The 16652-nt window shown below is 34.1% G+C and overlaps 2 protein-coding genes across 3 annotated transcripts in view; one reads left to right on the forward strand and one right to left on the reverse strand.

Annotated features, from left to right (window-relative positions):
* LOC142351416 (mitochondrial inner membrane protein OXA1L-like) overlaps positions 1 to 16652 on the reverse strand; it is a 282527-nt gene that overhangs the window by 217946 nt on the left and 47929 nt on the right. The window lies entirely within an intron of this gene.
* LOC142351427 (uncharacterized) overlaps positions 1 to 16652 on the forward strand; it is a 78624-nt gene that overhangs the window by 14094 nt on the left and 47878 nt on the right. For both annotated transcript variants that reach the window (XM_075403433.1, XM_075403434.1), the window contains exon 2: positions 5446 to 5640. In XM_075403433.1, coding sequence (XP_075259548.1) covers positions 5446 to 5640 — 195 coding nt within the window. The remainder of the gene's footprint in view (positions 1 to 5445; positions 5641 to 16652) is intronic.

Genomic DNA, 16652 nt, shown 5'->3' on the forward strand with positions numbered 1-16652 from the left:
AACGGAATTAAGAATTGTCGGTATACATTTTTTTATGCAGTTACAAAAAGAACAAAAAATAGACAAAAAACAAAAAATCAATAAAAACCTGCCAGAAAATGCGTTGGAAGCCGTAAAGCCCTATTTTGGCCGCCAAAATATTTTCAATTGCACCTTCGTCGAACACCGATACTGTGTTATGTGACCGCTCTTTAAAGAAACTAAGTATCAATTAGACAAAAAATAAAAAAATGCCAAATTATGTAATAACTGTTTTTTTTAGAAAAAAATTTATTTCCAAAGACATGAAAGCCATTAATTAAAAAACTAAAAATATAAATAGGTTCGTTCATTCTTCCAAAAAAACCCTTGAGACCTGCACTTATCCAGAATATGTCTTACGTCTACAAAAGGAACGTCAAAAGGAACTCTTGTCGAAGCCAGTAAAGTCAGAATGACTTCTTTAAAAACATTAGATTTGTGACACCAATCCCCTATGACACCTTCCCTTGACAAAAATAATGTAATCTTTAACCTTTACTTAACGAGAACAGATAACAAACAGACAATAAATGGAACACAATTGCGAAGTTGAAGTGTTTTTTTTTTTTCATTTTGGAAAACAATTGTTTTCAAATTCATGAAAGCCATCATCTATCTTCCAATATCAGAACATCGGCTCTTCTACTGTTCCATGAAAAGCCAATTAAATTGGCTCATTGTACGGGAAGTTAAATACGACTAAAAAAGAAAAAGTAAAAACGACAGTTATAGACAAAATTAAAAAATTCAAATAAATTCTTCGAGAAATAATTGTCGAAGCGGTAAAGAACCACAATTTATATCTTTAAGGATTAAATTATTATCAATCGTGCGTTAGTTTGAATTCAAAAAATCTGATATTTGAACTTCCGTTACAATGATAATTTGACAAAACTAGAAAACATGAAAAATGAGCAAATACCTAAAAATTAAAAAAAAATTGTGAAATCTAGTAGTACCAAAGCCAGAACACCATAAATTAAGGCGTAAAATCAGCAAAAATTCTGAATTCAGCAGAAAGAAGGAGCACCCTTTGATTGCTGACACTGAGCTACAAGTTGACCAAATTAAGAGAAAAATGGAGGCAGCATTCAACAAGCAATTTTTTATTCAAAAATCAAATATTTTAAAAGTCAAAACGACCATGAGCTTTCAAGCAATCCACTAAGAAATTAATTGAGATCAATTTAGGAAGCCAATAGGACCTATCACTAGTGAGCTTCGATTTGAAAAGTTCTGTTTTTTCATAAATATAAAAAAGATCGAATTTTTTATATAAAAAACCGACTGATGACAATCCGAACTTTTATCGGATTGTAACGGTCCAATATTGGTACAAAACTAGTCCTGCTAATGCTGATTGTCCATTAAGAATATTTATTTTTCGAATGTCATTGATATAGATATTTTGTTAGTTAAAAAATCAAAAATAAAAGCTGCGCTTTTGATAAACAACGAATAAAGTTAGCAAAGAACGGCAAAGTTTTAATTACAGAGCACTCTCAACGGCAAATGAAGTAGAAATAGCCTCCTTATGAGTCTACAAAGATTGTGTTTGGCTGTGCACTTCCTGCAATAATATGTTTTCAATTCCACTACAATATATTTATAATACATACATACATACATACATACATACATACATACATACATACATATATATATATATATATATATATATATATATATATATATATATATATATATATTTATATACAAGTATATATATATATATATATATATATGTATATATGTATACATATGTGTATATTTGTTAATGTATATAATATATATATATATATATATATATATATATATATATATATATATATATGTGTGTGTGTGTGTGTATTATTGTTTATAATTATATATATATATATATATATATATATATAAATAAATATATGTATATTCGTGATTGCGAGAGTGTGTGTGAGAGTGATAGTCTTTTTTGAGTGACGCATTGAGTAAGCTTTTGAGTCGGATGTAAGAAACCACGTTTTCAAAATTTCAAGAGTATACGTTCAGGAAGCCCGGCTCAAATGAATCTTTTTAGCCCTAGGTTTGCGAACAAAGGCAACCACATTTACGCTTGAATGACACGCATTCCTTTTGCTTCTTTTTCTTAGAGCTTTCCGATTACTTGAGCATAATCAGAGTTCTGATTGAGCATTGAGCCCAGATTACATTTTCCATGATTTAATACCTGTTCAAATGACTGTTTCATTTTTTCAGTAATTTTGTCGAACAGATATAATTAGATTGTCCAACTTTTTTTCTTGCCGTTAACACTTTTTTGCCAAACTAGAGTGTTTATACTTTGCTTTTTGAATTTGTACGCTGTCTGAAACAGTTGTTCCTAAGACCGTATAAATGTTTTTTTTTCAAGAACGCTTAATTGAATAGTAAACATTAGTTGAGGCAATTCAATGGGTAAGAAAAATTTTCAAGTCTACTTGTTACACATTTAGAAAGAAGTATTGACTACACGCTAATTAACGAACAAAATTTTCTAGTTGTTGAAAATTTGAAAAGTCTCGTTTTAAAATGAAATGTTAACAAACGATTACTTGAGATAGCGATAACGGTATGCTTCAGAAAGCAATTCAATTAAATTTTGGTGTGTAATAGAAAATATGTAGTGTCCGAAAAAAACTTAATTTGATATTAACTCTTGATTTTTCCGAACAAAAATTAAGAGAAAGAATGTTCAACATTTAATTGAATCTATCAGCTGATTAGAAAGATCCAGTAACATATTTGACGTCTTCATTGTTTTTCTCGCTAAAGATATTTCTCTCGTTTGCTCAGAAACCGGATGTTTTTCTTCTATATTCTTCCTTTATTGGTTTTTGACAGTCAAAAATTTTTCAACTGTTTTATATTCTATTTTTAAAAATTTTGCTTCGATGAGTCAGCTATCGTTGTCAAAACTAATTGTGAGCACTTCTTGACAACAAAATTTGCGCGTGTAAAATTATTTTTGCCAACAATACTCTATCAATAAAAAATTTTCAACATGCTAAGATTCCTCGAATTAATTGAACAACAGAAACCGTATTAGCATAAACCAAAATATATCAAATTAATTATAGAGACAAAAGACTAATGACTATTTTGTAAAACAGTATATGTCACGAGATATTCCGGCATTCAATTAAAGCCGCGTTGCGATTTGAGATATTGGCTAGAAGTTAGAAGTGATTTTAGTAGTGTTACGTAAACTTGTTTTTGGCACGCATTTTGCAAATGCAGGCAGTTTTAAACTCTATCAATCTAACGTTCTAAAACTTCCATGTGCATAAGTCAAGGAAGGTTATGTGGCTCTGCTAAAGTCATTTCAAATTTCTGACTGATTTCTCCAAGAGCTACGCCGTTGTAGACAATAGTACTTGGAAGCGTGTCCGGACAAACAGTCCCAGACAAAACAGTCCCAAATTGCAAAATATTACCATACAAAACAGTCCCAGACAAAATAGTCCCAAATAAAATATTGAAACAATTGTAAATATAATTAAAAAAACAATTGACAAACATAATCTATGATTAAGCTTCCGAATGCAATGTTTTTAATTGATGTCAGTCAATAAGGACTAAACCAAAACTGGTTTAAATATATGTCATTTGGCAGAAAATATGTTATAATCAGCATACTTTTTGTTCAAATAAATACAATCATATGAATACCTTAAGGGGTTTCTTTGTTAATTGATGAGCATATGTTTGATTATATCTTTAGTTCGGACTATTTTGTCTGGGACTGTTTTGTCTGTTTTCTTTGGACTATTTTGTCTGGGACTGTTTTGTCTGGAAATATTTTGATATTTGGGACTGTTTTGTCAGGGACTGTTTTGTCTGGGACTGTTTTGTCTGTTCACCCTTGGAAGTCAATTTTTGGGTATTTCTACTTCTAGAGGACTTTTTATCAATTTTTTCTCCGAAATACAGACTCTAGGCATTGCAAAATTTTCAAATATGTGAACTAAAACATGTTGATACTCAGTTAGAAAGTGGCATACTCATAAATTTGAAACAAGCAGATAACTCAGTATGCTGGATTTGCCTGATGTTGAACTTATTTGCTGAAAGAGCTTGAAGATAGTAAAAAATTTCTGATTGGTTCTTAATTTTTATTCAAATTGCTCCATAAACTGACTAGAAAAATAACTCGGCTGAGGAAAATACATGGATTTTTATTGTCCACTACTTCCAATTGGAGGCTGATATAGTCTAGGCTCAAGTATGAAAATTATCCAATTTATGGTCACAGAGAGGCTCGCTCAGGAATGTTGTTTTGCTCGCCTAACGGGAGGGATGCTATATTCCAAAACGTATGTTGCCAGTGAGGATGACCAATCTTTTTTTTCATTTGCCTTGTTGGTTTTGGTCTCCTTGAAATTTTTCAAGACTGGAAGTTATGCAGTGGGACGAGAGGAAAAGGAGAGGGATAGGAAAGGAAAATAGAGCGGGACAGAAATAGGTAAAGAGAGAGAGAGAGAGAGAGAGAGAGAGAGAGAGAAAGCGAGAGAGAAAGAGAGGTCGATGATGAGCCCTAAATTAACTTTTGAAAGATTGAAATTGACAAAATTGATTAATCATGTGAACACAACAACCTTTTTCAAAGATTTGTTTTCAAAGATTAAACAAAGATTTGTGTTTGACTTTCATGTAGCCAAAAATCTTAAACTATATATGTTATTTTTTCTTTGCAAGCAAGGGTCAAAGATATGATCAAGGAGCTATATATTTTTCGGATCTTTTCCGTTTGCTCCCGCCCCCAGTACGTTATGCACCCCCAATTACAGAGCACGTGCTATTACATAGTAAATCGATATGTACAAATATGGTGCGTGCGTCCGGGGATGAAAATAATATTAATCCAATAAGCGGGGGTTACAAACGGAAAAGATCCTTTTTTGTCAGAGATAGCTTGAAAAATTTGATATAGATTATGTGCCCCTTTCCTTCTGTGACTGCCTTGTGAAAGGAACTTTCCTTCTGTGACTGCCTTGTTATAGCAAACTTCCGTCTAAGCTAAAATCTCAGCCTGGGTATTTTGTCGACAATAGCAAAGCTTACAGCAATGTTTGAAACTTCAAGGATGGCCGATAAGGATGGTTAAGATAAGGGCTCACTAGATAAAAGCTCATTTGAGTCAAGGTTATATCCGTATCAGAAACAAACAGACATCCACGATATCTCGCAAGCAATTGTTCATTCGGCTTCTGTACTTCAGTTTTTGCAACTTGGGACACCCAAGTTCTTGCCAAGATCTTGTTTCTTAATACCCTTACAAAGATCTTTTAAGTCCTATCATGATTTTTTGTCTTTCAACATGGCAAGCTTTTGGCAGGATTCGACAAGTTCCAGTTCATTGGGAGTTATTTGACCAAAACAAACATGAATGATTGTATTTGTTTTCAGCAATTACAACACGACCATCTTGTGAACCTTCTGGAAGTATTCCGGAGGAAGAAGAGACTCTATCTGGTGTTTGAGTTTGTAGACCACACAGTGCTGGATGACCTGGAGAGGAACCCTCATGGACTGGACGAGACCAGATGCAAGAAGGTCCTCTGGCAGGTGTTAAAGGGAACTGAGTTCTGTCACAGCCACAATGTAAGATGAACAGCTTTAATCTCGATTTTCTTAATCTAAGTGTCTTTTGTTTTTGAAAGCTGTTCTAACTTAACATTTTCAGGAAGAGCTGAGTTATAAATCTGAGAATGATATCTCTCGTCTGTTTTGATCGAAAACAGTTTCTGATGCTTCCCGCAACTAATTCATGAAAAAAACTCTGGTAAAACTTAAGTTTACTTGTAATACCAATATCTAGAACGAACTAACGCCCCGAGTTACCAAGACAGTTTCAATATAAATTAGTTATTTGTAGCCCACAGTTCCAAAGTCTAGTTATGACACGTGCCCTTTCTTTAGTTTACATCATCACCGGTGTAAGCGTGTTTTATTGTTCGGAGTAACTAATCTACCAGAGGGTTGTAATATTCATCAAGAAAATATCAAATTCTTGTGCAAAGCCGAGTTGTGTAATAGTTCCGAGAGGGCAATGGCAACATTGTGGCAATGTTTTTAACCTAGCCCAGAAATCGTCGTACTTAAACGTACGAAAATTGTGGTTGTGTTTGGTTTTAGTTAGGAAAAACGACGAAAGCTTTTACTTTTTTCTTTGACATTGTCGGTTTGTTCGGCTTTTAAGAGTAAGGAGCTATCGGTATGTTCGATTTCTTAGATTTGGTATGCTTGGTTTTAAACGTAAGAAACCGTCGGTATGTTAGGTTTCAAACAACAAGATATCATGAAAAATGACTGATGCTCTTAATTTCTCTTGATCATATCAAAACTCGGCTTTTGCGAATTAATGAACTGAATCCCAACCAATGTTCAAGAAATCTGTTAAATTTTTAACTTGAAAAAGCAAAAAAAAACATTTGGGCATTTAATTATATAAATAAACTGAAGAGAATAGTCGACCAATTTTCAATTCTGATCAAAGAAGTTTTCTCCAAAAGGTGCGTTTGAAACTCTTGTGATAACAAACTTATCACAAAATTTATTAAATTATTTTATAAACAAAAAATTCAAACTTTCTTTGGAAGAAACTACCAATGTCTTATGTGCGAAACCGGACATACTCAATCTAATATCCAACATACAGAATCTATGAGGTCAACATACCGACGATTTCCGCTGTTTGAACATACCAAATCTAAGAAAACGAACAAACGGACGATCATCTTACATTCAAAACCAAACCTACAGACGATTATCTTACGATTAAAATCAAACATACCAAATATAAGGTACCAAGCATACAGACGATTTCTAGCGTTTGAAACTGAACTCACTCACAACTTTTACGTGGAAAACCGTACATACTGAACATCTCTTAAGTCGTTTTTGCTCGGACTTCTGGACTCAGGCAATCAACTTTTCTTGCGATTTGAACAGCACAACTTGATCCTATTTTGCGTTGATTAGCCTCAAAAGTTAAGCCATTTCTTCTTGCCACACGAATTTTGCGGTCTAATCCCAAAGCCACTCGTAGGCCACAGTTTCATATTTGTGCGGGCGCTATCAAATTATTTCATAGATAAGTTACGTAGCTGTTTTAATCGCCACAAGTTTTGACAACTGTTTATCTTTCAGCTCGATCTGCATTTTTTGTGCAGTTAACTCTTACAGGTAACAATTTTTTCTTAAGTTATTACTTATTTTTGTTGTTAACGATTATTTCTAAATGGTGCGTATTGATACTGAATATCTTGTTTTCGTTTTTCTTTTCGTTCAAGCGTTTGACTGTTATGATGTCGGGCTCAAAGACAGTTCATATCTAACAATTAATCATCGCTTCTTCACGAGTGTCATTCAAATAAGAGACATAATTTTTTCAGCAATTGTTTTTGTATGAAGAACCGTCAATATATCTGTGGAGTGTCCTTCATTTGATCGAAACATTACAAGAAGAACTCAAAAGTTTTTTTAATTCCTGCACGGATGGTAAATGTTTGCGCAGATAACCGATTTTATTATGAAAACTTTAGTTTATTACTGCTTTTTTGTTCCCACCCCACTTGTGGGGGGGAGGAACTATATACTCAAATGGGTTTTTTTTTCCGTGAATTTTGGCCGACCGATATATTCATCGTAGAGAAATGTGCGTGGTATCATTAAAAAGCTCGTCCAGCGTAGAATTCGGAATTAGAAAGATTTTTTTGAATTTCGTTTTTTTCGAGGAGTTATCGAGGTTTAAAGTTTCATGTGAACACTGGATATTTGGTTCACTTTTACCGTAATTTTCGGTTTAAAGTTTCATGTGAACACAGGATATTTGGTTCACTTTTACCCTAACTCAAAACTAGATTTCACGCCAAAAAGTAAATCAATTTTAGGTTTTTAAAAGACGAAAGGAGATAAAAAAGACTAGTTCTAGTCTTAGAGGGAAGTTTAATATATAAAAAAATTCGAATTAGGTTTGGGAGCTTTTTTTTAGAAAATTTTGCAATTTTAATGTTTTTTCAAGTCACCTAGAGACTACTAGACACTTTTAATATCGAAGTTCCGTTAATGACAAACCTCTTTTACGATCAAATGAAGCCCAATGAACAAAAATTGGTTTCGAAGGGATCGCTCATGTTTTTTTTTGGACTCGTATCTCAAATTTCGTAATTTCAAATGAAATTTGGATTTATTTTTTGAGGGTGTTACTAAGGTTTTATAATCCTATGGCATAAACTTGTTGATTAAAGGTGCAATAGATTTGCTAATGAGCACTAAGTGAACCTATCTAGTGCTGTAACTGGACAGCTAATGGCTGTTAAGACTTTGAAAATAAATTTTCGAATGTTTTTTTAAAATTAGTAAATCATAAACTTATTTTTATGAACTGTAAGTTAGTCTCAGTAAAAACAGGATTGAACTCCTTCATACCACTGCAACATAAGTTAATCTCATTGGCGGCTTTATCAAATAACTATTGGTTATACGTCTTCAATGCCACAAGATTTCAAATTTTTAAAAAAATTTTTTGGACATTTCGTTTTATTGGTTCATTTTGAAATCTTATCACGTCATCTTAATATTGATGGCTACATCTTCTTTTAGTGAAGACGTCCAAATTATCATAGATAAAACTTTCTGAGAAAAAAATATGGTTTAAATGGCTTCAACACTTTCTTCTCCCGTTTTTCTAAAGAAATTTTGGTTTTTGCCTGTATTTGTTGGTTTTTTTCATAGTCATAAGACATATTGTGATGTCTTATTGATTATCTAGGCATCATAAACAACATTGTTTTCACATTGTGGCATAGCTGAGCGTGTTCATTGAATTCCTATGAAAGCTTTTGAGTTTAATGGATGTTAAGACCTTAAAAATATTTTTTTTTAACATAAATCAATCTTTAGCTTATTTTCGTGGATTGTAAGTCAGTCTCGGTAATGACAGAACCGCTTTTTTTTCTACATCAGCAACAATTTATCTAGTTAGCGGTTTTGTCTTCTAACTATTGGTTTTTTTGACTTCGGTGCACGAGTTTTCATAATTTTTATAATTTTAGGATCTTTTTTTAGTAATTTTGGTTCCTTTTGAAATCGTATTACATTATCCTAATATTGATAGCTCCCATTGGCTTACTGAAGACGATCAATGGATCGTTGAAAAAGTTTTCAGAGGAAAAAGCTTATGGTTTAAATAGCTTCGACACTTTCTTCTCTCAATTTTCTACCGAACTTTTGGATTTTGCCTGTTTTTGTTGTTGTTTTCATAGTGAATGACTTGTTGTAGTGTCTTATTGATAAATTTTGAATGACAAACATACTAGTTGTCACATCATCTAGGCATAATTTAGCGTATTAAATGCCTTCCGTTGAAAGCTGTAGAATTTTTTGACTTTGATACTATGGGTTTTCTCAAAAGTTTCGTGGTTTTGATGTATTTTTCTTTGCCATACGACTTATTGTGATGAGTTATTGATGTCACATGAATGAAACCTATGATTGCTATTTCATCGAGGCAGAATTTAGTTTGTTTAATCAACTTAAAATGTAGCATTTTTTTTTAAATTGAAACATCTATTTTTGTTATCTCTTCATTTGGTTGAGTCAAAAATGTAGATGAGCTCGGGTCGGAACATCATGTGCGAACGCACATTAACGAGCCGCCTTGTTTGTATCAAAATTCATCTATAAGATGGTTGAAGCTGTATGCATTCTTTTTTTACGTTTTATTGACCCCTCAATTTATTCAGATAGCCAGTGAACTATTTTTGAAGCTGAGTTTCATTTTTTCTGCTTTCAATATATGAAAGATTTAAGCAGAAAAATTTTATAGTTTCAATTTTGATTGATTTTGTTCAAAGTCTCAATTCAGCCATCTATTAATGGTTGTTAAATTGCGTTACATACAGACGCGTTCGATTTGTCGAGTCTTTTCATGTTTGAGTGGTAGCGTGTTGAACACGTGAATTAAATCTGAATAATTAAAAGCGTGGAAAACGTGAAAACAATCGATTGTTATTTACAAGGGGAACTGTCAAACAAAACAAAACGCTTGTTTGGTTTCCTGTGACAAGAATGGCGGAAAGGGATGAAATAGTAATGTTTTCATTCCCACATTCCAATGTGTTCATATCCCTATTTTGGATCTCTTTGATACGTGATGGTGATGGTTTTGTGTGTTTTTGTTTACAAAACGTAGCACATCAAAACGAAATCAAAATAGCGGCGCGTTATTAAATATGAAATCATCAAAAACTGTAAAATTGTGAAAGGATGTCCTGTTTATGTTCAAATGATGACTTTCGCTCAAACATTTAATAAACTGGAAGCTTCAGAACAAGTTTCTGAAACAGTTTTTCCAAAATGGGTTAAGATTAAAGTGAATTCATGGTAAAAAAAATCTTCGGCTTCGAAAGAGTCTCAAGATTTTCCAGCATTCGCTATATATTTATTTATTTTATTTAGAGTTGATTATTTAAACTCTCAAATGACTTGGACTTTACTTAACGAGCCAGCACCCCTGGTAAAGGGAAAAAACCATTTGACGCATTTTGTGTTTTAGACGTTTTTGGAATGTAGGTTTGCTCTTTTAGGCATTTTGCAGAATTAGGGTTAGGTAAACCATTGAAAATTTGCAATAAAATTGCATTTTCAATTTCAAAAATGGGTCACTCGATTTCACTTAGATAAAATCCTGTGTTTTCAGCACGTTTTTGTTCTCGGTTTTGATTTTGTTGTCGACGCCTGCTAATCTCACTTAAAAGCTGATTATGCTAGTTTAAACTATAGTACATATAACTATCCAAAAATTAAAACACTTCAAATTTATCGCTTGTAATATTTTATATATAATATTTAATTTTACTCTGATTTAAGTTTGTATGAGTAAACAATCAATCATAGAAATTATATACTGAACTATTCAGTTTAAATTTTACACTAGATAGACCAGTTCATTTTTCCGACCCACTTGTGGGGGGAGGAGAAACTATATACACAAATGTCTTTTTTTGTTCAGTCAATTTTGGCCGATCGACATATTTAAAGTAGAGAGTGAGATTGGTATCAATGGAAAGCCCGTCCACTGTCAAATTTGGAATTAAAAAGATTTTTTGATTTCCGTTTTTTATAGGGAGCTATCGAGGTTTAACGTTTTGCGAATGGTAATCAAAATTCTGTTGCTTTCATTCACATTTTCCGCATTTTGACCAATTTTTCGTCAATTTTGCTAATATTTGTTAAAATTGTTAATTACAAAGATATTGGTTTTGATTTTAAGAATGGAGGAGGCTTGCCAATGGGTTTGTCCGAGTCTTTTTAAATCGAAAATTGCCCCAAGTACGCTTTTTTTATCCCAATTTGTTTAAATAAGCCCGAAGTGTAGACCTAACATCAGCTCTAAAAATCTGTGAACACTCCAAAAAAACTAGTTGTATTTTGCTTCCTGTAGGATCTTTCCGGAATTAAAATTCTAGCGAATTTGCGAAAAATTAACTCAAAAATTATACAAAATGCATTTATTTTTTGGTTTAAAGAATTCTTTCAATTTCAAAGTAATCTATGTTGCAAAAAAATGGATTCAGTTGGACACGCAGCATACTCAGGGCTAGGATTGGATTTTCTTGGATTCTTGCAATCAATAATTAGTCGGATGACATTTGGGCGCTGTCTTTTTCAAAATATTTTTGCATTTTTTTTATTTTTATGTTAATTACTGGCTATAATGATTTCAAATCAAGGCCCAAATGACCAAGTGATGACACAGCCTAGTTACAACAAAATGAGGCCAAACAAATGTATATTATGTCTCCAGAGAAAAAACAATTTTTAATGGCACTGACAATGTGTCTTCTTAATTTTTAAATCTTTTTGTTTTGCTTTCATTTGTCCTTCATTTTGCGGCCTGCTGACTTGGCGTTGATAATCCAAAATCCAACTGGGTTCTTTATGGGCTGTAGAGTTGTCTTTGAAAAACTTTCAGTTGTTATCTAATGCCTGTTATTACTTTGAATAAATACTTTTAGGAAACTATCAGTGAATGTGTGAAGTTTGCTATATTTGTTACCTATTTCTGTAAACATGTAGCTTAGTCTGAATATATACAGGACAAAATATATCACAAGTGAAATAAAATATGCTCGTTAACCCGGTTTTATGTTTAACTAATAGTTTCTTTGCTTTTTTACTATGAAATTTCATACAAGTTTTGATATTCGCTTTTTTTCCTGTATTTGTGGTTGTTATTTATTCCCCGTTTCAAAAAATCCAACTAACGAAACATGAGTTGACAATGACAGACTGTGCAAATTACAACTTTTAAGGATTTTAGTGTAAGAGTAACAACTTTCTCGCGAATTTTTTTTGTTGCCTCCAATTGTCTTTCTTTGTTGCTCTACGGCATACACTTGACAATCAAAAGCCTTAATTGCTTATACGAATGTTTGAATGATTCCAAATATTGATTTCCTTAACGAAACTTAGTCTCAATATAGACATTTCTCATCAACTATCTGTTGCTCTGAAAAAAATTTTTCGCTTTTGGTTACTTTTTGATTAGGGTCTTTAGAGCTTAGAGATTTGCTTCCATAAAAAGTTTGCGAGTTTTCAAATTTTGTGAATGTTTGTCGTTCTAAGTTGTCTTTTCTGCAAAAAAAAATCTACCAAGGAAACGCATTTAAAGTCGAAGGAGAATCACGCAAAGAACTGAAACCGGTGTTTGTGTTTAATGTTTTTCAGTGTTTTCAATGTTTTATAGTTTAATGGCTTCAACACTGTAGTTCGATAAAATTGTTCAAGAAATTTTGAGTTCTCTCCATTCTTGTTGTTTTTCTTGTCCTCTCATGATTCGATCTCACTGAAAAAAGCACAATTGGCTTGCTGAGCAACTGCAAAATATTCTGTTTTCGTTTCAATTTGAAAGCTCATGGCTTGTTTGAATATTTGAAAATACTTTTTTTCAAATCAGCGGATTTCTTAGCTTTGTCACTTATGTATTATTTGGTCTCTGTAACGGCAGGTGGCATCATCTTTCTAGTGAACAAGATCCACTCTTTACAATGGTTTTATATTCAACTTATGGATTCTTGGCTTTGGTACTACGTATTTTTTTATAAAAAAAGTGCGAGTTTTCGATGTTTTCCATTGCTCTGTCTTTTTGTTTCATTGCCTAATTATCACACCAATTTGTTGGCCCAATCGGCGTCGAAAAAATGCGCAGTTGGAGGTATTTATAGCTATTCATGATTATTTTATGGTTTTATTGGTTGAAACACTGCTTTGTTGTTAAATTTAATTGATATTTATCATTTCGGCCGTGCTTTTTGTAGTGATCTAACATATTACGGATAATGACAAGTCTCAATTGTTTACTATGATGTATAAACTAACCTAATCAGCCTCGTTGATACGTACTGGTTTTCAATCAATTTGTAGTTGGTTGTTTTCAATGTTAGAAACGTTTTTTTAACGTTGCCTATTTCTTCTCGTCTTTATCGTCCTGTTAGTGAGTCTCATATCTTATTTAATAGAGTACAGGTTAACCTGTTTAGTAAAGGTTCTGATTCAATTTTCATTTTTGTTGTTGAGTGTTTTCTAAAAATGTGGATATCGAGTTTTAATTGTAACTAATAATTGATATTAATTGATTTTTATGTTTGTATTGTCCAGTATTGCCATTAATGGTACCATGGGCCCGAAACCCAGCATTATTTTTTCTTTTAGTTGTTTCTTGAACGATTTTTGAATTTTTGAAAGTTTTGTAACTCTTCCTCATCTGATAGACAATCAAATGAAAACGTGGATGAGCGTGGTCGAAACATTATGTGCGAACGCACATTAACGAGCCTCCTTCTGTCAATTTAGAACTAATGGTATTAATTTCATGATCAAATGGGAATTGCTCTAAATAATTGCTAACTTTCTGGTATATTAAGGGCCTTCAAGCTGTGCAATCAGACAATAGGAGGTATTTTTATACGTCCATAAAAATAGTATGTGGAATCGGCGACCGAAATCTAGTTGACCCTTCAATCGTTCCGTTGTTGAACTTCTTCCCACCAAAAGGCCCTTTTTACACAATGTTAGTGACACTCTGTAGAACTAAAAAGGAGGTATGAACCAAATGCACTTTATGTCGTGGGCGCTGGCTCGTAATGATGATTCGACTGAAAAAAAACTAACAGAAGACTACAACCAAAGTTGATCTTCAAGATCACTTATGATTTAAAACCAGTGAGCTTGAAGAAACTATGGGAAATCAAATAACATTTGGAAATCAATCATTAAAGCGAATATCGGTTGGGTCTTCCAGTCACAACTTATTGATACCAAGCTGATGCGTGTTAAATTTTCTGGGCACGTAGAGTCAGTAGACCAATAAGGAAACTGTTTATTACTTGTTTCGTAGTTCGTAGATATTGTTGGGTTATGGACTTTCGCAAGCGGAATAAAAGCGTTTTTAACTAAGTAAAAGAATTAATTTCTCAAAAAATGAGAGAATAACAAAATGATATTTTACAGTAGAATTTAGAGATTTGCAGGAGAGATCTGATTAATAGATCAAGATGGTGATTTGAATTTGGGGATGAAAAAAGACTCAAAAATCAGCTGTATATATACCCATTATCAGTGTGAAAAAGTCAAGATACAAAACTAATCTTAGCACCGTGATTTATAGTGGGGGTCGCAAAGGTTACCCAATATGGTTTGCTTCTGCAAATCAGTCGCAAAGGGAACCATAAATGGAATGCATTTGCACTTTTCTAAGAATTCATTCACACTTCCGGAGATATCATCATCATTTAATACATGCTGGGAAGATTTTACATCAATTAATCTAACTCTAATAATAGTTATCTAGATTCACCAATTTGAACCGAATATTGATTCTCAGCACCATTTCTTGACGATTCATTTATATAATTTCTTTGATCGAAGTCATATTGCTTGTCTTTCTAATCCGGTAAGTCAAACTTTCTTTCTAATTCTCACTAAGTTTAAGACTATAGTTTGATCGATATTCTAACACCCCCACTCAGACTTGAGCTGATTGCGTAGAGTCTGCTCCCATCAAAACTGCTCTGAATGTTTCCACTTTCGAAACGGGTAAGGACTTTGTGAAGATGTCCGCTGCCATTTTGTCTGTAGGGACGTAATGAATTGAAATAGTCCCATCCTCCGTCTTGTCCCGGATGAAGTGAAACTTTGTTTCGATGTGCTTGCTCCTTTTGTGCATGACTGGGTTTTGGCAAAGTCTGATACAACTTTGATTGTCTTCTCCAATTGCTATTGGACGTTTCTGTTGGATGCCAAAATCCTCTAGAAGTTGTTTCAGGTAGAGTGCTTCCTGAACTGCTGCTGCCATGCCCTGATATTCTGCTTCTGATGAAGAAAGAGCAACTGTGGCCTGCTTCTTGACACCCCAGCTGAGTGCTGCGCCACGTCCGTTGAGCTTGAAGTAATAGCCCGTTGTTGATTTTCTGTCGTTCACGTCTCCAGACCAGTCTGCATCACTTTCCCCCACTAAATCATAACTAGCCTCTTTTGTGTAAGTAAGTTTTAAACCTTTTGAACCTTGAAGATATCGCAGAAGTCGTTTTCCGCACATCCAGTGTCGATTGGTAGGTGCATTCATGTGTCTGGACAGAATGTTGACTGTGAACATGATGTCTGGCCTCGTCTGTTTGGCCAGATACAGAAGTGATCCAACCAAGCTTCTGTAGATCCTCTGGTCCACTTCTTCGTCTCCGTTCTGTGCTGTCTGAAGTTTCAAATTCAAATCAGCTGGAGTTCTTGAGGGTTTGCATTGATCCATTTGAAACCGCTCAAGCATTGTTTCTATGTAGCGTTCTTGGTCGACTGTGACTTTGCCCTCTTCTCGTCTGATTCTAAGACCCAGAAACCAGTGTAGTCTCCCTTTGTCTTCCATGTGAAAGGTTGCTTCTAGTGCCTTCTTGACATCAGAGATCACTGTCATACTTCTTGATGCTACTATGATGTCGTCAACCCAGACCAAGATGAAGGTGTGATCCTCTGCCTCTGATCTTGCGAACAAGCAGTGATCGTTCCTGCTTCTGGTGAACCCCTGTCTCAGTAGGAAGTTTGCCAGCTCTTTGTACCAGTTGTTAGCAGCCTGTTTCAAACCATAAATTGATTTATTTAGTCGACATACTAACTTCTCCCCATCTGATCCGCGTTTTACAAACTCCTGTGGCTGTTCCAGATACACTTCTTCCTCGGTTGGTGAGTGCAGGAAAGCAGTCTTGACATCAAATTGGTGCATCACATGGCCCTGCTTCGCTGATAGCTGAAGTAGAATCCTGAGTGTCTCTGGCTTACAGGTAGGCGCAAAAGTCTCAAAGTAGTCCAGTCCTTCCACTTGTTTGAAGCCTTTCGCCACATAGCGCGCTTCGTATTTGTCCACTTGACCACTGGGTCCCAATTTCACTTTGTAGACCCATTTGCCCGGTATGACGTTCCTGTCTGTGGGTGGTCTCACTAGGTTCCAAGTCTCGTTGTCTTGGAGTGCCTTGACCTCGTCCTTCATTGCCCGTTGCCACTGGTCCCAATCGTCACCTTGCTTGGCTTCGTAGACTGTTTTGGGTTCCACATAGTCGCCC

The sequence above is a fragment of the Convolutriloba macropyga genome, chromosome 13 (assembly GCF_964194025.1).
Source record: "Convolutriloba macropyga chromosome 13, txConMacr16.3, whole genome shotgun sequence".
Lineage (NCBI taxonomy): Eukaryota > Metazoa > Xenacoelomorpha > Acoela > Convolutidae > Convolutriloba > Convolutriloba macropyga.